This window comes from Purpureocillium takamizusanense, chromosome 6 (assembly GCF_022605165.1).
Source record: "Purpureocillium takamizusanense chromosome 6, complete sequence".
NCBI classification, from domain to species: domain Eukaryota; kingdom Fungi; phylum Ascomycota; class Sordariomycetes; order Hypocreales; family Ophiocordycipitaceae; genus Purpureocillium; species Purpureocillium takamizusanense.
Genome location: NC_063073.1, coordinates 1,582,796 through 1,605,915, shown reverse-complemented (window position 1 = coordinate 1,605,915; position 23,120 = coordinate 1,582,796). Strand labels below are relative to the sequence as shown.

At 58.4% G+C, this 23,120-nt stretch overlaps 9 protein-coding genes across 9 annotated transcripts; 6 read left to right on the top strand and 3 right to left on the bottom strand.

The window, feature by feature from the left end:
* Positions 1 to 453: 453 nt before the first annotated feature.
* On the top strand, positions 454 to 2,285 carry JDV02_006976 (uncharacterized protein). The gene is made up of 3 exons (XM_047988416.1): positions 454 to 805; positions 860 to 1,447; positions 1,499 to 2,285. The coding sequence occupies exons 1-3, from the start codon at positions 721 to 723 to the stop codon at positions 1,951 to 1,953; spliced, it is 1,128 nt and encodes a 375-aa protein (XP_047844411.1). The 5' UTR covers positions 454 to 720; the 3' UTR covers positions 1,954 to 2,285.
* Positions 2,286 to 4,738: 2,453 nt separating this feature from the next.
* JDV02_006975 (Tripeptidyl-peptidase I) lies at positions 4,739 to 6,860 on the top strand (the record flags this gene model as incomplete). Its single annotated transcript, XM_047988415.1, has 5 exons — positions 4,739 to 4,777; positions 4,922 to 5,778; positions 5,871 to 6,419; positions 6,486 to 6,611; positions 6,692 to 6,860. The coding sequence occupies 5 exons, from the start codon at positions 4,739 to 4,741 to the stop codon at positions 6,858 to 6,860; spliced, it is 1,740 nt and encodes a 579-aa protein (XP_047844410.1).
* A 1,870-nt stretch (positions 6,861 to 8,730) lies between these two features.
* On the top strand, positions 8,731 to 9,939 carry JDV02_006974 (uncharacterized protein; the record flags this gene model as incomplete). The annotated part of the gene is made up of 2 exons (XM_047988414.1): positions 8,731 to 9,112; positions 9,250 to 9,939. The coding sequence occupies exons 1-2, from the start codon at positions 9,041 to 9,043 to the stop codon at positions 9,937 to 9,939; spliced, it is 762 nt and encodes a 253-aa protein (XP_047844409.1). The 5' UTR covers positions 8,731 to 9,040.
* A 9-nt stretch (positions 9,940 to 9,948) lies between these two features.
* JDV02_006973 (uncharacterized protein) lies at positions 9,949 to 10,747 on the top strand. Its single transcript, XM_047988413.1, has one exon. It carries the CDS (start codon positions 9,990 to 9,992, stop codon positions 10,623 to 10,625), a length of 636 nt encoding a protein of 211 aa, XP_047844408.1. The 5' UTR covers positions 9,949 to 9,989; the 3' UTR covers positions 10,626 to 10,747.
* Positions 10,748 to 11,146: 399 nt separating this feature from the next.
* Positions 11,147 to 12,079, bottom strand: JDV02_006972 (uncharacterized protein; the record flags this gene model as incomplete). The annotated part of the gene is made up of 1 exon (XM_047988412.1): positions 11,147 to 12,079. One exon carries the CDS (start codon positions 12,077 to 12,079, stop codon positions 11,147 to 11,149), a length of 933 nt encoding a protein of 310 aa, XP_047844407.1.
* An 845-nt stretch (positions 12,080 to 12,924) lies between these two features.
* Positions 12,925 to 13,609, bottom strand: JDV02_006971 (uncharacterized protein; the record flags this gene model as incomplete). The annotated part of the gene is made up of 2 exons (XM_047988411.1): positions 12,925 to 13,497; positions 13,571 to 13,609. The coding sequence occupies 2 exons, from the start codon at positions 13,607 to 13,609 to the stop codon at positions 12,925 to 12,927; spliced, it is 612 nt and encodes a 203-aa protein (XP_047844406.1).
* A 2,806-nt stretch (positions 13,610 to 16,415) lies between these two features.
* Positions 16,416 to 16,835, top strand: JDV02_006970 (uncharacterized protein; the record flags this gene model as incomplete). The annotated part of the gene is made up of 1 exon (XM_047988410.1): positions 16,416 to 16,835. The coding sequence occupies one exon, from the start codon at positions 16,416 to 16,418 to the stop codon at positions 16,833 to 16,835; it is 420 nt and encodes a 139-aa protein (XP_047844405.1).
* A 203-nt stretch (positions 16,836 to 17,038) lies between these two features.
* JDV02_006969 (uncharacterized protein) lies at positions 17,039 to 17,836 on the top strand (the record flags this gene model as incomplete). The annotated part of the gene is made up of 2 exons (XM_047988409.1): positions 17,039 to 17,168; positions 17,223 to 17,836. 2 exons carry the CDS (start codon positions 17,039 to 17,041, stop codon positions 17,834 to 17,836), a joined length of 744 nt encoding a protein of 247 aa, XP_047844404.1.
* Positions 17,837 to 19,605: 1,769 nt separating this feature from the next.
* tmk2 (Mitogen-activated protein kinase) lies at positions 19,606 to 21,765 on the bottom strand. Its single transcript, XM_047988408.1, has 5 exons — positions 21,264 to 21,765; positions 21,046 to 21,178; positions 20,920 to 20,986; positions 20,548 to 20,862; positions 19,606 to 20,474 (listed from the first exon to the last, which is right to left on the bottom strand). The coding sequence occupies exons 1-5, from the start codon at positions 21,374 to 21,376 to the stop codon at positions 19,843 to 19,845; spliced, it is 1,260 nt and encodes a 419-aa protein (XP_047844403.1). The 5' UTR covers positions 21,377 to 21,765; the 3' UTR covers positions 19,606 to 19,842.
* Positions 21,766 to 23,120: the final 1,355 nt, after the last annotated feature.

Below are 23,120 nucleotides of genomic sequence, written 5' to 3'. Positions count from 1 at the left end.
GAAGTACTAACTCGTTCCTTGACTCATTGTTTGAAACGAAACCCGATTGCGATTGCACCTCGTATTCCAGCACAATGCCGGGGCTGCGTGGCAGTTGCAACGACATACCGCGTGCAGTCTATCGATCAACATTGAGCAGTAGATGACGCGATTTTCCGGAGCCCGAGACTGAGCAAACACCAATTTGAAAGGGAGCGATGGGCTGTGTGTGGGTTGTAACAGAGGTAACCCTTGTAACGGCAGGCGTCGCAGGTTTGGGTGTCGACATTTTTGATCATGAAAGCTTTTCACCAATCGACTCACTGTATGATTGGCCCAGCACATACTGGCCCGTTCAGTTTCGCAAAGCTCAAATTTCCGTGAAAGAGCAATTTTCTCGCCACTTTCTCCATGCTCGTCCTCGAAGATGCATCATGATCGGCTGCAGCTACATTTCGAGGCTAAAGTGGACTACCCTATACAGGTGGCGCCCGCGCGGGCCGACTTTACTCCCGCCTGAGACGGCGCCACTCCACCCCTGCACGGCCCTTGGAGCTGCAGGCGGCATGCAAGCTGTCCTCAATGCTTCAATCCCAATCGCCAACAGCACCGAGGTGCAACCTCAACTTGGCACTCTCCCGCGCAACCAAACCATTGTGCTTGCGGCGCAACTCTGGTGCGACGGTGCTATAGTCTCGAATGGCGACGCGATCCCATTGAGGCAAAGATACAACGGCCACCATGAACGGCTTTGAGAAGAGCGGCCTCAGGGAGGACGACTTTGGCGCCTCGAGCAACAATATCGTCAAGGCTTTTGATGCCTTCCGTATGGCGTCGTCTCCCCTTGTGATGGAGCGCTAGCTGACATGGATTTCTTCAGCCAAGTCTAAACCGCAATATGTGACGAGGACGTCCGGCGGTGGCAAATGGACCGTTGCCATGGCGGTCGTCTCCGTCATCCTCCTTTGGAGCGAGGTCGCCCGCTGGTGGCGCGGTTCCGAGACGCACGACTTTGCCGTCGAAAAGGGCGTCTCCCACTCCCTGCAGATCAACCTCGATACCGTCGTGCGCATGCCCTGCGGCGATCTACACGTCAATGTCCAGGACGCTGCCGGCGACCGCATTCTCGCAGCCACCCGCCTGCACCGCGACCAGACGAGTTGGGCGCAGTGGGCCAGCGCCAGCGGCATCCACCGCCTGGGGAGGGACAGCGAAGGCCGCGTCATCACCGGCGCGGGCTGGCAGAACCTGGCGGCCGAGGACGAAGGCTTTGGCGAGGAGCACGTTCATGACATTGTTGCCCTGGGCAAGAAGAGGGCGCGTTGGGCCAAGACGCCCAAAGTCAGAGGGCCGCCCGATAGCTGCCGCATATACGGCTCCCTTGAGCTGAACAAGGTGCAGGGAGACTTTCACATCACTGCCCGCGGACACGGCTATATGGAAGGCGGCGCCCATCTCGATCATGAGAGTGAGTGTTGCGTCTTGTTCCTTACTGCGCCGCAATGCTGACCACAGCCAGGATTCAACTTTTCGCATATCATCAACGAGCTTTCGTACGGCGCTTTCTACCCATCGCTCGTCAACCCGCTAGACCTCACCGTCAACGCCGCCAGCGCACACTTCCACAAGTTCCAGTACTACCTGTCTGTGGTGCCAACAGTCTACACGGTGGGCTCGAAGTCCCTTTTCACCAACCAGTACGCAGTCACTGCCCAGAGCAAGGAGGTGCCGGAGGACATTGTGCCGGGCGTCTTTTTCAAGTACGACATTGAGCCGATACTGCTCTCCGTGCACGAAAATCGCGATGGCATGCTATTGTTTGCCGTCAAGCTCATCAACGTCCTCAGCGGCGTCCTCGTGGCAGGTCATTGGGGCTTCACCATCACTGAGTTTCTCAAAGAGGTGATTGGAAAGAGGCGGCGTAGTGGTGGCGGCCAAGGCATGATTGGCAACAAGAATGGTTACGACGAATAGACGGCGGCAGCATAGAGTATCTGGGGCGTTGCGTGGGACAGGCGTTGAGGTTACCATGGATGTACTTGTATTCATCGAGCGACATTTTATGAGGATCGCGATATGCAAGACTTGATTTATTTCCTGTACAAAAGGCAACCAATCCAGATGCTTCAGCGGCCACGACCGTGTTGTCCAAGAGAGACGGACTGTTGCAGAGTAACCCCTCGGAAAGGGAACCTTGGTAGAGAGCAGACCGCCGCAGAGGATGCTGCCACGGATGAAGCAAGTCATGAAGGTCGTAGAGGTGGCAGAGCTGGGGAGGGGACTGGGCGCGATGGACGGTTGTCGGCGGAGGCGGGGCCACACTTTTGGGGTGCAACTCCACGCTCGACGACAGTCTACCCTCTGCGAGTCGACGACTTGACACCGAGGGGCACATCTGTGTCGTGGTTTCGCGGTGGAGGCGGGCCAGAAATGCCCATCAGCTTCGTGGTATACGTAGCTCATGCGCTCCGGTGGTTGGAGATGCCCCGATGATGGCCTCTGCCTGTGGGATAGCCCGGTACCTAGACCGAATGACGATGCTCTATCCCCAAGGCAAAAGGAGATTGAGGAGTATAAAGAAAAGAATTAAGAAGCAGTGGCGCATTGATTAGCATGCACCGGCACGGGAACTCACGCCGACTGAAGTATCTCAAGTGCGGCGTGTCGTGGGTGTGGACGCAATTCTTGCTTACAGAATGGACTGAAGGTCAGACAAGTCCATCTTACGATGTTCTCTTGCATTTCGCTACTCAATAATATAGAGCTGAAGACGCTTCATCCCACGGCTCGCTGGCCAGGCGACAGGGGCCGCTCCAATGGTTCCTGGCTCCCCTTAGCGACAAGGTTGGCGTCGCTGACTTCAAGCCCAGGGAGCAGAAGAGTCGATTGATATTGATACTGAAAGGCCGACAATACGAGGCTGAAATTGCAACATATTATTTCCAAGTTTACTTTATGAAAGGCTGTCTCTCTTTCACCTTCAGTGTCCAACGCAAGCCGCCCAACGTTTACCGACAGACCTTACTCGAGAGGCTCCGAAGCGTCGATACCTGACCTCGGTACTCGCATCACCCATCTTCGAAAAGGTGCAGTTTCGTTCAAGGGAAGCAAGCGAATGCGTCGCACATGGGCGTAGTAGACCTGGTGGAGTCAATGTTCATGTTCTTTCTGGACCGCGGTCAATGCCGGTGTCTGTCATCAATGGCCACCACCAACCCGCGAATATCTTACAACAATTTTTACCACAAGCAAAGGAATGAGCAACAGCAGCCTCGAATCACCTGAATTTTTTTTTATCAAAAGTGTTCTATTTTTGCACCCCAAGTCTATACACAGAAACAAGATGACCGGGTTGCTTCGCAGCCACACCGACTTTTTCGTCTCAAGCGCCTGCTTACAGCACGATGAGTGAGTGTTGTTCACGATGACCTGCTTGCAGAACCGCCCCCCCCCCTGCCATGACTGCGAGAAAGCAAGCCCCAGAAAGCACTTTGACGTCAGTCGCGAAGCGCACGAGTCAATCAAGGCGGAACCGCTCACCGCTTTGCGAACTTGGCCGGGCGCCGAGGTTTGTGTGTGGACGGATGGCCTATTCACAACATGATCGTCATAGCGAAAGCAGACCTTGCCCATCCCTTGTGCATGGGCCACTCTGGGCCACCAAATAAAGATGGCAGGTAGGGTACAACAGCATAGCATTCCACCCGTGAGTATAGCAGGGTCAAATGAAATAGCAGCGGCACTTCGCTGTTGGTGGACCGTGCAAGCGGCAAACCGCACCCGTGGTGCCGTAGGGCTGTGCTTTGTACGCCATGTTCGTCTATACGAAGCGCACACCGGTATTTGACGTTGGGCACAGAGACCCTGGAGCCCCTGTTCACCAGTCCCCAAGGATGGATGTTCCATGGGTTGTCAAGGTCTCCTATACCCAACACCATCACGAACAACTGCCTCATGTTGAGCAGCTTCATGTTGCCATCTCATCTTGCCCCCCATGACCTCTTGCTTGCTGTTGGAAATTACTCCCCACCGGATGACATCCACGAGAGGCGTCGCCCAGCCAGAGTCGACAAGGGCCGCCGGAGCGCCTCGCCAATGCCGTGTACTTCCACCGCGCCACCCTTTGGTCCGTGTCACGAAGGGAGAGGGGGGTGCCCTCAGCCCTCGTGTTTGGCTCCCCTACGCTGAAACGCAAACACAGTCGACGGGCGGCCTCTGTCAAGCCACCGCCCCTCCCTCTCCATGGATCTATGAGCGGTGTTTGTTCCTTGCCAGCCCCGGCACACCGCGGGACGCCCCGTTCCCCAACTAGCTCCGGGGTGTCTTTGCAACGAGCCGCTGCGAGTCGGCTTCTGACCAGTTCGTATATGTAGGCCATGTACATAGTCGTATGTATGTATGTACCCCGTACCTATGTATGGGCAAAAAAATGGCGGTGGGATATTAAAGGGAAAAAAAGAGGCGTTCTACTGTTGTTGCGACGGCAGATGAAATGCGACGACTTGGAAGTCAAAGGGCGGGAAGTAATAGCGGCACTGACATAGCTGCATTATGTGCCTTTCACAGATCACATGCCGTTCGCGTCTGTGAGTCAATATGCGCCTGTCTATAGTCTCTTAGGAGGAGGCGGCCGTTGCATAACTGGTAACTTGCTACCAGCCTCTGGGATGCGTCGCAGGCTTATGTATCGCCATATCCCACGACTTCTTCTCCTGGCTGCGAACCCCTTGAGCCTTCATACGTAGACATAATCGTCAACATGAGGCTTCTGGAGGTGTTGAGCGCAGTCCTCTCCTCGGTTGGACCCAGTCTTGCCTCTTCAGTTCACCAACATCAGCATCACCGACACAACGCCCCGGCGGAATTACCAGTTCACCACCACCACCACCACCACCATCATCACCATCACCACCACAACGACCAACCTGACAATAGCTTCCAGGACGTCGTCATATCGTTGCGCCCCGCGGACCGCGACCTCTTAGACTCGACGCTCGCGGCCCTGTCTGACCCGGACGGCGAAAGCTATGGCAAGTTCCTGACCCGGGAGCAGGCTCAAGCTTTGCTGCGGCCTCATCAGTCGTCCATCGACGCCGTGAAGAAATGGCTGGCTGAGGTCGGCGTCCCGGAGGAACATATCCGTGGTGATGGCGGACAGGTCATCGAGGCGCGAGTGCCGACTCTGCACGCGGAGCGCCTGCTACGACTCGCCGCGCGCGGTGGCCAGACGGAGGATGAAGAGAGGAGGCCGGGGCGCGAGGAGAGGGATCCGACGACGGCTCTGCGTGCTCACGTTGCGTTTGTCCACCGCGCGCCGGGGCCCAGATCCACGGGCACTGACACGCCTCGCAAAGGCTTCCACATCCCGACGACAGTCCCTCGGCCGTTACAAGCCGTGGTCCAAGCCCCCGCGAGAAAGGGCTCGACGACGCCATCGTGCAGCGGAGGAGTGGTCACGCCGACATGCCTCCGCGCGCTCTACCGCATGGGAAGCGGCAACTCCAACAACTCCGCGTCTCCGGCACATGCCAGGTCGCGCTTCGGCGTCGTGGGCTTCCGCGGGCAGGCAGCGCAGCATGCTCAGCTGAACAAGTTCCTCGCCGCGCTGGCGCCCGACGCCCGAGGCGCCAACTTCTCGACGGTGCTCGTCAACGGCGGCAGCAACCCTCAAGACGAGACCTACACCCGCACGGGCGAGGCAAACCTCGACATCCAGTACGCGGTGGCCATGGCATACCCCGTGCCTGTGACGTTTTATGCCGTCGGCGGCGAGGACCACGACTTTGTCCCTGACCTAGAGTAGGCTACTTATCCATCCATCTTTTGACTCTTGGACAGTCCCCCTTTTCGGTAGGAAGTAGAAAGCTGACGGTGGCTGGCCCCTTTTGCAGCATCTGGGACCGCGAGACGCAGTTCATCGAGCCCTACGCCACCTTCTTCAGCCACCTGCTGGGCCTCGACGACGAGCACCTGCCGCAGGTGGTGACCATATCGTACGGCGTCAACGAGCAGGACGTGCCGCGGGCGCACGCGGAGCACATCTGCGACATGATGGGCCAGCTCGGCGCGCGAGGCGTCTCCGTCATCACGAGCTCCGGCGACGAAGGCCCCGGCGTCTCGTGCCTGTCCAACGACGGGACCAACACGACCAAGTTCCTCCCCGCGTTCCCGGCCTCGTGCCCCTATGTGACGGCCGTGGGCGGCACGCACGGCCAGGGCCCCGAGGGCGCGTGGAACCTGTCCTCGGGCGGCTTCTCCGAGTACTGGCCGCGGCCGGCCTGGCAGGAGTTGGCCGTAGACGGATACCTGGTCCGTCTCGGCGGGAGCAAATGGAAGGGACTGTATAACCCCAAGGGCCGGGCGTTTCCGGACGTGTCGGCGCAGGCGATGGGGTACCAGATCTTTGACCAGGGCAAGGCCGACAGCGCCGATGGGACAAGGTGCGTTCTTCATACTGTTTCACACTTGTTCAGCGAGTTCTTGTCCATGACTGACCGATTGCGCAGTGCGGCGGCGCCCGTCTTCGCGGCCATGATTGCCCTGCTCAACGACTCGCGCCTCAAGCTCGGTTTGCCTCCCCTAGGGTTTCTCAACCCCTGGCTGTATAAGATTGGCAGCCTCGGCTTCTCAGAGTAAGGCCACCTCCTCGCCCCCCTGAATGAAGCCCCCAACAACCTTACCGAGAGTCGGAGACGGAGGCTGACGAGCGCAGCATCGTGAATGGAGCGTCCAAGGGCTGTGTGGGAACCAGCTACAGCGGCAGACCGGCGCCCGTGGTCCCAGGAGCGGAATGGGCTGCTTCTCCCGGATGGGATCCGGCCACGGGGCTGGGCACGCCGCTGTTTGACCGTTTGAAAGTGCTGGCTCTGGCACTTCGCTGAGCTGCGTTGGGACATATGTAGGCGTGGGAAAGCGTAGAGTAACCACCTACGCTCTGCCGGTACAAGTATATATAGATAGATTGAGGAGGACGGAAGGTGGCTCGGGCCTGACATTTCATTTCTACCATTACTACTTCCTCGCACTAGATGGCGAAGGGGAGCGGACTCGGAGCTGAGCAGCGCTAACTGTTGAGCATACCCTTTTTTCGGCAATTTCAATAAGCGTACTTCTTAAACATATTCTATTAGATGTCAATATATTCAATAAAGGGGACTCTCTAGCAAGTGTACGCATGGCTCTGGCGCTCTAGCTAATCGCGTATAATAGGGCCGACGCTATATAAGGTAGTAGGAGCCGGTCATACTATAGATAACGAATAAATTATCTAGTTACAACGATTGGAGACTCGTATGTACTGGAGGAGAATTGGACACACTGATTTGGGTAGACGCCCCATGTCGGCCGTAACTACATCTCTTCTAGCGCGCGACGATGAAGAGATACTCTATACTTTGATGATTAGCATATATTGAACGTAAGGGATATACCCTGATGTGCTCTACGAGTCAAACGTCTCAATAAGTGTTTTCATCCTACTAGACATTCATATTTCTTAACAAACAAACAAACCAACTCCGAAGTACTGACTCTTGCTTGCGACAAAATGAAGCAATTCTTTCAGATTACCCTAATGTTATCGCCGCCCGGCAACACCATAATGACGAGCCCTGTCCTCCAGGGGGTTAATGGTTGCGACCTCATATGCCCCATAACCAAGAACCTTGTCTGCGCTCAATGCAGCCAAGGGCAGAGGACCTTTAGTAATCTCTGTGTTCTGGAGCGTCATAAGAAATGTGAAATCAATGATCGATGGCAAGTGATTGCTATTATATAACACCGGTATATAGGCTAATAAGCATCCCTAGTGAGCTACTTGCGCTCGGCGCATGCAAACTTGAGTCGCATGGCCCACCACCGGCGTGATGGAGTAAGATTACATTACTGAGCGACTCATCAAGGACATATCGTGAGGAGTCGCGTGGCCCAGTCAATTTCAAGGCACAATATCATATCAAGTAGAAACACTGGTTTAAATTGCCATGGCAGTTTGGCGGTTGAGTGATCGGTAGGCAGCCAACCATGATTTGGGGCGTGGTGAATAGTCTCATCCTGTGAACAATTCCTGGCGCTTCGTCCAGCCATCATGCTTCCAGCTCGTTCGTTGTGACGGAGGTACAAAAGTAACTGCCACAAATTCCCTATCCGCTTCCCCCCAGTGCCTCGTTGTCCCTAAAATTACAAATATCAGCTACCGACGCCCGGCCCCCAAGAGGCTCGGGATCGCCTAGCCTACTAGTGACAACGACAACTCCACTGATCGCCAGAGCCGGCCCAGCAGAGCCAGATGCATCCCCGGTCGTCTGCGGAGGCGTCAACCAATGCCTTTACAAGCTCGCCAGTTTGTCCCGGCTCCCTTGCTGGAGTGGGTGTGCTTCCTTCATCGCCTCGCCTCGCCTCGCCCCGGTGTCCAACCATGGTTCGCCAGGCACATGCAGTTGAGGGGTGGCGATGCCCTTGGATCGGCGGCACAGCCGTGCAGCAATAATGAACGGATCGATACCAGGGCAGGGCTAAACCGTGGTGCCCGTCAAGACCGTCTCGCCAAACACACCAGCAGTTTCTGGCACGTGAAGAGCAACAACATGAAGGTTGCCGTTAACCTTGCAGTCCTAGTGAACCAGGAACAAGCTGCCAGCCACCGCCCTAGATCTCACTTGGCCGCAGGGGGTGTGCCGCTTTCACAAGACCAGCAAGACCCTGATGAGAGTGAAGTGAGTGGCGACTTTCATGCCACCATCGCAGCAGCAACGTCAATGTCAGGCTAGGCTTGCTAGGCTAGGCTTCTTTTCTCAACTTGTCTCCAGTCCCCATCATTATCGTCTTCATCATCGCGGGTTGGTACCCCCGTCGCCAATTTCAAGACTCCGACGTCGAGGAACCCAAATGTTCAGAGACTGGGCTTCTTAGTCCTCATGCCATGTTTCCCGTCCACACGCCCGCCGGCCTCAATACCTTCACTTCGCACATCAACACACCGCTTGGCTCCGTGCATCCTTCTTCGCCTTCGCCGCCGCCGCTGCCGCCGAGGAAGTAAGCTCGACACGTCTGCCCAGGCACGATGCTGAGACAGAGGCAGCGGCATAAGAAATCCAGGCATGGATGCACAGCATGCAAAGCGCGGCACTTGAAGGTGCGGCCAACGTCCGCCACTCTGCTCTCTTTCTCCCTCACACACTCTGTCTCTCACCTTCTCTTCGTGAACCAAAGAAACGTTGCCAGTTGCCGCATATTCATCGCTGACATGCTTCGATCCTCCGCCTCATCTAGTGCGACGAGCAAGGCCCGCCATGTGCCAACTGTACCATTCGAAACTCCCGATGCACCTACACCCCTCCCACGTCTACGACTACTACTACTACAGCCAAGCAGCAGCCTGAGCCATCCCGCGGGCCATGGAGCGTCGCCACGACCTACAGCTCGTCCAGCAGCAGCGCCAGCCCCGTTCGATGCCCGTGGCCTCCGCCGCCGCCGCCCATCGAAGGCATCACCACCACCACCACCCCATCACCGCTCTCCGTCTCGTCCTCGCACACCTCCAGCAGTCGTCGCCTCCTCGAGCTCGAGCTCCTGCACCGCTGGTCGGTCCGCACGTGGCGCGGCCTGTACAACCTGCCCGCCTGCCAGCCGTTCCTGCAGGAGTGCCTCCCGCGCGAGGGCCTGCGCCTCCCCTTCATCCTCGACGGCATCCTCGCCCTCGCCGCCCTTGACATTGCCCTGCTCGCCGGGCTGCGGGGGGACCGCTCGACGGCGCGACGCTACAAGCGAACCGCCCTCGAGTACTATGCGAAAGCGAGTGGTGATTTCCGCGCCGCGCTGGGAAGCGGCGGCTGCGGCGGCGGCAAGTCCCCAATCACGCGGGACACGCTCTACCTCTTCTCGGCGTTTGGCAGCATAGCAGGGTTCTTCAACTTTGCGGCGAAGGTGACGACGAGGACAAGGGCGAGGACGACGAGGTGAGCCGGTGCTACGGGGCGGACGGGGCGGGAAAGACAGGCGTGATAGACCGGATGCACGCCTCGTTGGCCATGATCCTCGGATGCTTGCACACGGCGGCCATCAATTGGGATTGGTTCTTCGACAGCCCGACATCGGCGCGCGACGCCGTGACCGACTACTTCCCGCGCGCGGAATACCTGGACCTCCTCGACGCAGACACCAGGACGGCCATCGAGCGCCTCACGACCGCGAGCCACGACATCCACCTGCCGCCAACCGCCGCCGGCGCCGGCGGCGGCGACGATGACACGATCGGGCCGCCCGCGCACACCGCGTGGTCCTACCGCACCGCCGCGGAGCAGACAAAGTACTGCTTCGCCGAGCGCGCCGTCGGCCGCATCAGGGGCTTCATGGTGACCCTCCCGTCGCGGTGCGTTTGTGGGCCCGACCTGGTCGAGGGCCTGCGCGCCCGCGAGCCCATGGCCATGTTCGTCCTGCTGTACTGGGGCGTGCTGCTCGACGGCTGCGCCGCGGACCCGTGGCTGTGGTGGGCCGGCGCGACGACGGGGCGAGACGTGGTCGCGGAGACGTCGGCGGTTCTCGCTCGGTCGCCCGCCTACGGGCTGGAGGATGTGCGCGAGGGCATCGCATGGGCGAGAGGACAGGTCGGATTGGGGGTGCTCGATGCTGCCGCCGCCGCCTATTGAATCCTTGTCGTGGCCGTAGCTAGTACATTTCGACAGACGTTGACCGTCGTTGGCGACATAATAGCAAACATCTGTCTAGCACCACCGACGTTGAGTGCAGTACGGACGTATATACCGTAAAGGCGAGCGCCAGTCCGCTCCATCATTGCCAAACTATCAGCTGTTCGAGCATCAACACCCGAAAGCTGAACTGATTGACAGGGTGACGGTAGCCTCAGTCGATACTTGCAACCATGACGTGGCAAATGTGTTTGAGAGAGATAGTGACGGCATTGCATTTGGAGGCCGGCTAGACACCGCAGTCCCCGTTCGGCCACCGATTCTTGTCAAGCTGCTCATCCCGCCTCAATACCCCAGTTTCCTCTCCGAAATACACGCAGCACTCCCGCATTTCCCTTGAGATCCCGTCCTGCCTCGATCCGTTCGGTGACTGTCGTAGAGTCGTGAGGTACCATCATCGGGCGTCCCGTATGGTGCCCATGGCTGCCTTCCCATAGCCATCCTGGACAAAGTGATTCGGCCTAGAACGGGGCGAGATAATGCTGAGTGCTGCGCGAGCGAGTAAAGTATGCCCTCGCCGCGCTCAGGTGTCTCGTGTCCGGGTCGCCAGGCAGCACGGAGCGGTCGAAGTCTCGATAGAACAGCTCCATCCTGGCACGCTCTGATGGAGCGGCCTGCGACATCCTGCGGGCAAACTCTGGCGTCCATGGCAGGTAAGGAACACAAGGTAAGTAGTTGGCCGAGACGTCGGAGGCAGCGTCTCTATAGTCCGAGAGGACGGCAAACCACGATCGGGTGGTGGCTAGCGCCGGCATGTTGCCTCGCTGACGAACAAGAACCGCAAAACAAGTTTCGAGGTCGAGCTCCCGAAAGCGGCGACACTGATCCAACTCATGGCTTATGCTGTTGCAGAGGGTGCAGCCATGAAGCAGCCCATCCGAGGAAGATTGCATGCAGAGCTTCAGCTCGTGGGTCAGGCTGCCGCAGCCCGCGCACCGTCTCTCGATTGTGGCGGGGACACCTCGAGGCTCGCCAAATACGTGAGGAGACGCGTTTGCGTCCGGGGCGAGCCTGGTCGGCCTCAGGTCGACGTCGATGAGGGTAGTATACTTGCCGTCACGAATTCTGCGGCCCTGACCTTCATCGTTGCCAATCAGAATGGCGATGATGGATCTCGTAGACATTCGCCTCATGACCGTCTGGGCCGCTGACAAGAGGGTAATGGGCATGTTGGTGACAATGTGCGCGGCGCCTGGCGTTCCAGAAAGCGGCGCTACCAAGTTCATTTGATGGCCACCACCTGCACATCGATGAACGGACCGGGTAGACGTGACATTGCCGTTCCGGCTCAGCAGCTGCTGTGTCGTCAGAGAAGCGACGCCCTGGAGTCTGCGGTCATTGCTCCACCAGACACCGTCGCCGTCAAAAGTGCAGTTATTGAAGGGGATGGACATAGTAGGCAATTGCCTTGAAGGCTCAGGGTGCTTTTAGTTGTGTCGTGACCGAAGACATGAGCCGGCGCCGAGCCTTGCATGAGAGGGAAGGAGGACGAGGCCCGTCCGTGCCGCAATGGGAACGGAGAGGGAAGGTAAGGAACAGAAAACCACGCGTGAAGTGTGAATGTGGCGTGGACGAGCCGAGTCACTGAACAAGTTTGCAGTGCTGCGCAGCTGGCGGCAGAGCGCGTGATTCGAGGGCGTTACCGCGAGTTCCAACTGAGGTAGCAAACGGAGGTGGCCTCAGGCTGCTAGTCGTTGCGGTGCTTGGGGAGTGGCAGAGTCGCGGCGACGGAAGGAGCTGTGTCGAGCGAGTCCTGCTCCTTCCCGACCGGCGAGCAAACCGCTTGTATCCAATCTTTCATCCCATCATCGAGTTGTTGCTAACTCCTGCGGCTCAATGCCTCGAGGGCGACTCGAGAAAGACACGATGAAGAACTGCGTCATGACCCCCATGAAGTCAAAGTCAGATCGCCCTGTTCTACCGTGCGCTTCTGGTCCGAATGGGGCCGAATGACTGCTTGTGAGGCTTTCACCGGACAGCAGTGGGCCAGACAACTGACTGCCCGACAGCTGGGCCACTTTGAACCGTTCCAACGGGGCTTGTTGAGAACATGGAGCTGACCTCCGCGAAAGCCCCTCCAACATCACTCTTTGTACGTGTAGAAGCTAGCGTGTTATGCTGGCGTGCGTGGAACGCCCTCATGGTCGTTGGTTTGGTGTAAATCTAGTGTGCATGGCAGGCATCGCCGGTGATTTCCCTGTCGTGCCATGTGCTGGACATTCTTGGACATCATCAGGTCTCACGACGCCGACGGCTGCGGGTTGTTGCCGACCGTCTTGTAGAGTTCGCGCAGCTCGAACTCGTCGTGACCTCCCTCGGGAATCTCTCCGACAACCTTGGCTGGCTGACCCGCGACGATGGAGAAGCTCGGTATGACCATGAAGGCGGGGACCACAGTACCGTCCAGTACCTTGACGTAGTCCTTGATGATGGCGAACTCGTTGATGGTGCAGCCCTTGCCAATGTGCACGTGGCTGCCAACCGTGGCCGCCTGCACGACGGTACCCTGTCCGACAAAGACGTGGTCCCCGAGCCGCAGAGGCATGTATGTGAAAGCGCCTTTGTATAGCCTGCCTGGGGGCCGCAGCAGCACGCCGCGGGCGAGGAAGCAGTATCGACCGATGGCGACGGCGGTGCTGGTCGTGGGCGTAGCGGGTGCGGCACCGCCCGAGGAGGAGGAGGATGACGAGGCGGCGGTGCGGACGAGGTCGCCACGTATCATGACCTCCGGCTGGATGACCGTCTTGCCGCCGAGCATGATGTTTTGCGTGCCAACGAGGATGGCCTTGCGGGCGACCTTGTTGCCCGTGTCCTGCCGAGGAGCCGGTCAGACGGGTGGTTGGAGAGCGGGAGCGTGCCATTGCGGCGCGTTCTGAAGTACGTACGGTTTCAATATAGTCTCCTTTGGCCGGGCGACGCGACATGTTGACTGTCGGCGGGTTGCACGCGCGGGCTGTTTGGCTGGAGCGAAGACTGGTGACGATGGCATGTCGTTGCGTCCAGGGGAACCTAGGGGGATTTGGGGTAGCGCCTTCAGGTACCTGTGGTGGGGCTACGGCGGGCAAGGGCAGTTGGTCGTGGCCCTTGTTCAGGGTCTTGGACGACCTCTCCTGGTGTTGCTGCTGCGACACACAGACGTCGCCCCCCGCATCACAGCGGCCGCTATAGTAATCAACAACTCGGTAGACAAACCTGAAGACATAAAACGCAGCGTGATGAAGTGTGCATGCCGCGGGTCTGACCGTGAGCTTTGACAGCAGCAGTGAGGGAGGGGTGTTGGTTGCCGTCTTGATCCGCGATTCTACACGGGCCGGTGAGCCGGCTTACCCCATGTTGTCCTCTTTGCAACTAAGTCAACTAACTACTGGTTTCATCCTTTCAGAGCGATCCGGAATACTAGCCCCATGACGATGAGCGAGTCGCGTGTAAATTGGACATGGGTTACTATAAGGCGGCGAACAGCCTTAAATGGCCTGGCACAGATATTGAAACCAGACGACGGCATCGCCTGCGACACGAGCAGTGCGCTTCCCGCTGCCAGCAGCTCGGGAGCCAGTGCACACAGTCAGTGCGGCGCTCGTGTTGTGGGCCGCTTGAAACGGCGCACACACAGAGAGAGACAGAAACAGACAATGGCCCCATTATTAGGTGTTGATTGACGGATAGGCCCGAGACGACTCTCGGCAGGTGACGTGCAACCTCTTTACGTCGGACGCAACGTTTTGGGCAACATCGTACGCTCCTGGCCAAGTAATGCCGCATTAGTCGTTGGTAGCAAGAGTTTTAGTCCCCTTAATATGCATGAGAGTTTACTAAGATGAAAAGGGAAGGGCAAGCGGCGGGTGATTCTGGGTTCGTGCACATCAAGGGGGGATGTGCTCACGCTTCGCTCCAGCCCTAACTTGGACTCCTTGGAAACTCCTTGGAAAGGTCCGCCTTCGCTGTGGTGCTTGCCTAGCCGCGCCGTTGTCGTGTAAAAGATGCTCAGTCAAGTCTGGAAGAAACCCGACTCGGCCGATGTAGACGGGTTTCTACGGAGCCATTGGACTGTCCGCGATTCATCGGGTGCTGCCTCCTGCAGCGCCGCAACAATATCGGAAGCCTGTTGAACAACAGCAAGTACGATCAAATCAACGTGGCCTGCCCCGAATGGAATCGAGAGCCAAGAGCCCAGTTTGGAGCAAAAAGGAAGCTGCTGCAGTCCGCCGGCCGCGGGCTGGTCTGGGCGACAAAGACCCGTGATCGCAGCCAACTGCGCCATGCCCGTCCAACACAAGCGGCAATGCACTAATATGACTTGGGCTTGTCGCCGCTGTAACCGCCACCCAACATCATAATGCGTCTTGGGATGCTGCGGCGGCTGCGCCCCCCCTGGAACGTGCCCAGCATCCGGGTGCGCCAGCCTTGCATCATCATCATCCATGGCAGGCAGGCAGGGCTTGGCCGCTCCTTCCCAGGATCGGCAGCAGATGATTCAGATCCCCGGGACCCCCGCCTCCGCCTCTGCCTCTGCCTCCGCCTCCCAACATGAATTTCGTTTCTTGGGTAAGACGGAGCCACGTTTTGTCGCCTGTCAGGTTGACGATCACCGACGACTTTGGTGGCCAGCTCGTGAGCGCGACCCAACGACGTACTTTCCAGACGACACTTGTCGTCTCAGGACTCGCGAGCGTCCGTGCTCTGCATTCAACTACCTACTACCTACTAACTCACCTACAGTACTATTCCGCTTCATACGAGACTGCGTTTCATGCCCGGCTCGAGGCCCGGCTCAACAGCCAGTCAACCCCGCCCCCGTCGGCTGCCAGGGCCGAGATCGCCAACGGGTGCGCCCGTCAGACAAACACCCCGTCTGACCCAAGAGAAACGCCGCTGCAGCTGCCCAAACGACGGCGTTCCTTGGGGTGTTCCTCGACTTGAGAGACGGGGGATTCCAGCGCCACTAGCCTTGCAGCGAGCGCCCGCCGCATCCTCGCACGATGCTCCGCTAACTTGGCCATTCAGCTCCCAGCCTCTCCCACCACCTGGCCAGTTGTGGCTCGACGGGGCAGGAACAGGAGCTCATCTGGCCAACGGGCTTTCGACCCTCCCCGGCATAAGCGCGTCCAACCCTGACCCCGCCTGATCCTTTGCGCGCCGCTGGCAGGGGTGTCATGCCTTGCCAGTTCCATCTCGGGAGCTGCAGATACTAGGTGAAACAGTCTGAGGCCATCGCTCCTGCGTGGCGTTGCCGCTGCTGGGTCCCGACCGCTTGCCTGTTTTCCGCAGTTCGTCATGCTCTTCAACATCCGCCCAGTGTTGCTTGCAGCATCGGACGCGGCATCCCTGCAGGCCCGTGCTCGGTCCTTCATGGAGCAGCCCCGTGTCGTTCCCTGGGAGGCTTGCGCTTGCTTGTTCAGTAGCCAGTGACCTCACGACTCCTGCCCCGCGCAATTCCCAACCACCAAGCAATAATGCGCTTTGTGCACCGCCCAACAGCGAGCACAGCAAGCGCCCACTTGCCAGACGGGACAGAGGCGGCATCTGCGGAATACGAAGATGAAAGGAGGCCGAGTCGAGTTGTTCGTAAGTGAGCCCGAGTCATGTGGGCGGATAGGTTGGTTATCGAGGGCTCAGAATTGGGCTCAACTACCATGTACCGGTTGCTGGGAGCCTGGACAGGCTGCAACTTCGTAACTGTCAGCCAACGCTTCAGGTCAACGGATTTCGATCAGCCGGCCAAGCACAGAGATGCCTCTTGCGGACTGGGCCAGAATGCTCTTGAGAAGCCACACCAGACGTGTCCGGCCGCCGGCACGAGCAGCTGCCCACCCACCTGGCCCTGCCGCACAACCCACGAACTGGGCCCTGGTCATGGCTTGCAGCTTTGGTTATACAAGCGGGCAGGGTGCTGAGACCCTCTCTCCCCATCTCCTTCGCAAGGCTGTCTCCGTGGGCCGACGGCCTGTGCTGAGCGCGCTGCTCCCGCGTCGCTCCAACAACGCGCCTCGAGTCCAAATTTTCTTCTTTATAAATATAGTCCGGGACTTGTCTCTCCCGTTCTTCAATCTCACCATCTACTTTTCGTTCTTACAAGGGCAACCCCGCCAGATCGGTCAGCCCGCGCCAGTTTCTCTTCTCCCATCCTGCAGGGCGCCGCCGGATATCTAAGCGCCGGAGCGGGTACACCACCAACTTAATTAGTCTGCATTACTTCGTACTATTCCTGCCAGTCCATTCTATTCTATTCTTGTCGCCGCGTGGTGCCGGACGAACCTAGCCGGACGAGCGAGACCTTTGCGTATAAGTTGAAGTTCTATTCTTTGTTTCTTTTCGATTGCCCTTCCAGTAGAAGATCTACATCGCAAACCAACATGTTGCCCACGACGCTTCTCTTGTCAGCCTTTGCGGCTCTTGCGGCGACTTCCCCTGTGGTCAAACGGTCCGCAGGGCCCGGGTGCGGAGCGCCTTCTCGAGCTCCCGTGTTGCCAAAGACGGGCGGTAGTAAGCTGATTGTACGGCTCACTTGTGAGGAGCAGAGACTGACCTCACGCAAAGCTAGCGACCTTCCCAACCCCGACTCTGGCCTTGCGCTCAAGCACATTGCTCTCGGATTCGGCATTCAAAATTACACCTGCAAAGCGAACGCTACTGCTACCGCAACGGGGGCCCTCGCTATGCTCTACGACATCACTCACCTATACCCGAGGCAGGGCGCCGAATCGCTCCCGCTGCAAGAGTTCAATAACCTCACATCCAAAGCGCTATGGACGCACAAGGTTCCTCTCAACATGAACGGAAACGGGCCCGGCGCGTCGCAAACGAACCCGTTTCCGCCTGACGCGCCGCTCCAACTTCAGGGCCAACGTCCTCTGCCATTCCTGGGGCATCACTACTTCGACGCCGCCGGGGTGGCCACGTTCAACCTCGACAGCGGCAAGATCCACCTGCCCTGTAGCAAGATTAGCCAGGTAGATGCCCCCAAGGGGGCCGACAAGGGTCCAGAGGGAACGGGCGCTGTTGGCTGGCTGTATCTGGGGGGAAAGGACGGGGCCGTCGGCGCAAAGTTCGTCTACCGTGTGCTCACGGCCGGCGGCGCCACCCACGGCTGCGACAAGGTGTCGGGGACGGACAGCACGAGCTATACAGCCACGTACTGGTTCTACGGCTAGACGTGGGATCATGGCTGGCCGGCAGCTCGGGCAGCTTTTGAGACTGGGGCGTTGGCGTTCCTGGGGCGTTTTCCTTTGCTTGGCACTCGGGGTGACATATGACAAGTGCAACTGTCGGGTTTCTTCCCCTTGAATCTGGCTTTCGGATAACATGTACATGAGATGAGTACCGGAGACACGGGCTAAAAATGGCGAGATGAGATGTGGAGAGGACGAGTGATGGCTTGAATGAATCCCTCTTGCCTGCCCGAGAGACGAAGTATCGCAACAATCAACTATAAAAAACGAGATGTCGGCCACTTTTGCGAGCGTTGTCACCTGCCCCCATCCCCTCGTCCTCTGTGAAGCAGTTTAGTTAGATGAGCCACCGCCTGTGTCGTGTCGCGCGCGCGTCACGTCACCTCATTACCCAGGTTGGTACCCATCCCACGCAGCACAGTCGTACAGTATACTACGTACCGTGGTACGAATACATGATGGACCACCACGCACCACGCTTATTAGATGGCCGCGGCCCAAGGTAGTACCCGACGTCCGACATTTCTCTTGTGCGTGCCCGTACAATCTACGAAGTACAGTATATATATATACATATATACGTATGCACTTTGTATACGGGGCATGCGTGGGTAGGCAGGTAGTACCTCACGCGAAAGAAGCGCCAGGCTACAGACAACTTGAGCACTCATGGAAGGGGTTCCAAGTTATATCGGACTTGGGGGGGGGAAACGGGCGGCAAACAAAATGACGAAGCGCCCGCCCAAGGACCAGCACGCGTACGGTACCTTGGTAGGTACGAGTAAGGTACTACCTTGCCTACCTACTTAAGGTAGCTGTGTACGAAGGTACGTGCGATACCTGCTTCCTAAAGTACCTACCCACTTACGCGCCCGCCGATGCCACGTCGACTGCACGCGCGCGTGCGCTGCTGCATCACCACGACTCTGTGCTCCATCATCATCATTACCATCATTCCCCCTTCCCTCCCTCGGTTCCTCCTCCTACGGAAACCCAACGTTAGGTACTCCGTTGCTATTATTCCCCTTCATACGACCGAACCGGTACTGGTTGGGGTAGAACCTCCTCCATGCTTTGAAGGGCACAGTATACCCAAGTACCTTACCTAGCACTGCTTACTGTAGCACTGGCATATATGCACCAACGTGTTCTTTTGCACTTGTTCGTAAAATTGTATCTCCTTGGGAGCGCGGAGGTAGATGGGATGGGATGGGATGGGATGGGATGGGATTGGAGGGAGGCAGAACCAGGCCAGGGAAATGAGCGAACCCGGGCCGGGCCGCCTCTCCTGCGACCTACCTCTTCGTACTGCGTACCTACATACATACATACCACGTTGTTCCATGCTTCCCGTCGTCGTGCCATCCCGTCACTGGTCCCCCCTGTTTTGTAAGGCAGAGAGAGAAAGGGGATAAAAAAAAAACTCGGGTTTTGTGACACCCGATGCATCTCAATTTAACGAGGCGCCTCGCCGCCCGAGTCGCTCGCTCGCTTGCTGCCCGCGCCGCAGTCGTCTGTCATCATCACGGTAGCATGGTGTGAAAAGGGGGGAAGGGTGGTAGGCGTGAGGGCGGCCGGCCCCGGTTCGCAAGTCGGAACACACAAGGACGCCCGACCCTTGGAAATACGGTACTGTCCTGTGGCGGACAATGACTTGACGGGCGGAGAGCGAGTGTAGTTCCCCACGGTCAAACCGACGAATTCGGAATCTTGCAAAGCCTTAAAGATGGAGAAGAATGTAGAAAGACGATTGTGCGAGCTGCTAACGGCCAAGACGCTGTCCCCCCTAAATTGCCATCACTCAGAAAATATAGCATCATACAGCCGCTGGTGCCCACTCGCAACACAAAACATCTCCTGACGGAAATTCGCTTTTTTATTCGTTGCCACCCGCAAGCCAGCCGTTGCTTGTGCATCTCTTCTCTCCTCGTTTGTGCGCTAAACCTCAAACCGCCGTCGCCCCAAGCTAACACTGCCCACGTACGGCCTTACCTCCGCGAGTCCAGCCCGGCCTGGAGGTCCTGCTCGAGTCCGTTGCCGCCGTGAGGTATATATTCTTGCGGCCTCGGGTCCTCGGCCGTCCACTGGCCGCCCTGCTGCGGAAGGGGCACCTGTCCGGCACCCGTCTGCTGGCCCAGGCCGGGCAAGGCGCCAGCGGCTCCCGGCAGCGTCCTCACCGTCTGGCGAAAGCGCATCACCTCCTCGAGGATCACGCGACGCATCTCGCCCACGTCGTCGATGACCTCGAAGTCGAAATTGAACGTCGTCGGGCAGTCGGGCTCGTCCGAGGCGTCGTGCCAGATGTGGAGGTACGGATGCTCGAGTGCCTGCTCGACGCTGATGCGTGAGGACGGGTCAAAGGCGAGCATCTTGTCGAGGAGGTCGAGGGCGTCGGGGTTGGCGTTGGGGAACAGGCTAGGGAAGGCCTTCTTGGGCATGAAGGGCAGGTTTCGGACGTATTCCTGGGCCCGTGGCGATCCTATGCGCGACAGAGTCTCTTCGTTGGGGGTGCCGAGAATGTGCAGGATCTGGTTGAGCTGGTCGACGTAGTCGCGACCCTTGAAGAATGGCCGCCCGCCCAGAAGCTCGGCAAGGATGCAACCCACCGACCAGACGTCAACTAAAACTTGTCAGCACCTACCGTGACGCAACACACATGGCGGCGCGTGTTGGGAGGTCCGGGGATTACGTACTGGCTTTGGTATAGCTCTGGAAGCTGAGCATGATTTCGGGAGCGCGATACCATCGCGTGGCGACATACTCGGTCATATACCCGGCATTCTCCTCGGGATCGACCGAGAAACCTCGCGCCAGGCCAAAGTCGCAGATCTTGAGCTCACAGTCGGCGTTGACCAGCAGGTTGCCAGGCTTGAGGTCGCGGTGCAGGACGTTCGCAGAATGAATGTACTTGAGACCGCAGAGGATCTGGTAGATGAAGGACTGGAAGTGAGCGTCGGTCAAGGGCTGGCCGGAGCGGATAATGGCGGCAAGGTCGCACTCCATCAGCTCTGATTACCACCCGTCAGCACGATTTGCCACGTCTACAGCCGCCCGTCCTCACTCACCCTCGTAGAGATATGTCTCGTTGAAGTTGTCCGGTCGAGGAATGTCCATGTCGTACAAGCACGTAATCTGCCACAGTCAGCCGCTCGCTTCGCTGCTCCCTCTCTGCTCGACAGCGCGGTACTCACGTTGCGGTGCCCTCTAAAGTGCTGCAGCAGCTTGATCTCGCGCAGGGCGCGCTTGGCGAGGATCTTTTTACTAAAAACATTGGTGACCTTCTTGATGGCGACGCCCTCGTTGCTCTGGTTGTTCACGGCGGCGCTGCGCGAGAGGAAGAAAAGTGCATCGTCAGCTCCATGGCGGGGTAACGCAGGGGGAGGGGGAGGGGGGGTCGGGAGCGACTCACCAGACGATACCGTAAGCGCCCTGGCCAAGCTCCTTGGTCACCGTGTAGCGCTCGTCGACAATAAAGTCCTGGTTGAAGACCTTGAAGACCTTGCGTCCCTGCAGGTCGGCCATGATGGGTGGCGGGCTCCTGTTGCCGCGAGGCGTTGGGTCGTGGGGGAAGAAGCGATCTCTAGCCGCAACGACGACGACTACGGCGATGGACGGTACGGAATATGTAGCAGCGCGCGACGACCAGCAAGGGGGGAGGACAGCGCAGAGGGAAACGGCCGGACAGACTGGTTCTGCGAGGCGAACGGACGGCGGTGAGCGAGCAAACCTTTCGCGGGGGCAAGAAGGGCGAGGCAAGAGGACGGACGGACGGACGGACGGCAGACACGACAGCTCGTTCGGGGCGGCTGTCTGCTCTGGTTATGTATGTGATGTGCCAGAGAGTGCGCGCGCGAAAAGGGAAACGCGAGCTGGACTCGAGCGGGCGGGCCAGAGAGGGAGGTCTGTCTACTAGTGGGAGCGGGAGGGGGAGGGGGGGGAGGGGGAGGGGGAGGGGTGCTAAGTAGTTAGGTAGTACTAATAACTACGTTAGGGGAAGGAAGAGGGCGGGGGATGAGCTCTCCGTCTCCCGAGCTCACGAGCTCCAGCACCTGGTTTGGGCTACCCTGGCTGACTGGACGGGCTGGGATCCCGTAACAGTACCGAAGCAAGCGAGCGAGAAAGCGAGAAAGCAGGCGCCAGGTAGCGTCCCAAGTCGCGTTCCATGCCTCCGCCAGCGCGGGCGGCGGTTTCCAGCGGCCAGCCATTGAAGCTTCAGCCAGCTCTGCCCCCCGTCAGATCAATCCGTGGCGGCGGCGGCGGCGGCTCCAGCTGCCACCTGGCTTGGCGGCTTGGGCCCTTTCCACTGATAGATACTGTTTGCACTATTCCTGGGAGCTACTAATAAGTACCAAGGTGGAAGCTACTAAGGTACTAAGGCTTCAATTTTGTTGGACCTCTGTTGTTGACGGGAGCGCGGCTCCTATTGCGCCCCGCAGCAGCTCGCACCTCAGCATTGGCCATCTAGGTTGGAACCCACTACCGCCCCTTACAAAGTATTGCGCCCCTGATTAAGGCAGCGAGTGCCCCAAGCATCCCGCTCCTCCCAAACGACAATGGGTGCTCGCTCCCCTGGCCTGTCCGTCACCAGCTCCAGCACGCCAGCGGGCCAATGACACGCGGCTCCTTCCGTCTTCAATACCGTACTAACTAACAAACAGGCGCGCAGCTGTTCGTGCGTGACGCCGGTCGGTCCATCTCGGCTCCCGCTTTACAAGGTACGTCTGATTCCTGCATAGAGCCATGCTCGCTGATTTACGTTGGTAGTAATTAAAATGAATTGACCTCACCTGCATGCATCTCTTTGCCGTCGTTGCCGCCGCGCCTGTGCTGCTCCTGCTCCAATGCCAAGTCGCGATTTGATTCATCGTGTGGGAGGCAACTAGAAGGAGGTGGTCTTTTCGGGTGGTCGTGGCTCGTCGGGCGTCAGCAGAAACGGCAGAGCCGCAAGCCGCGTGAGACTGTGATGAGGGCAGGCAAGCAAGCAAGCAACCTGGGATCATCTTTGAGCGCACAGGCCGGTTTTCTTCGCACCCGACAGGCCCCATCCATCCTCCACCTCGTTCAGCCATCGTCAGCCAACGTCGCATCCGCTACGCCCCTTCAACTGCGCACTTGTCAGATCAGCCCAGCCAGTCAGTGGCACTTGGAACGCGCTGTTGGCTGCTCGATTTTTTCTTCTTCTTTTCCGTCTGACCTCAGCCATTCCATCTGGTCGCAGATCCGTCATGGTCCCATCGCACCACCATTCAATCGCAGCCACACGGAA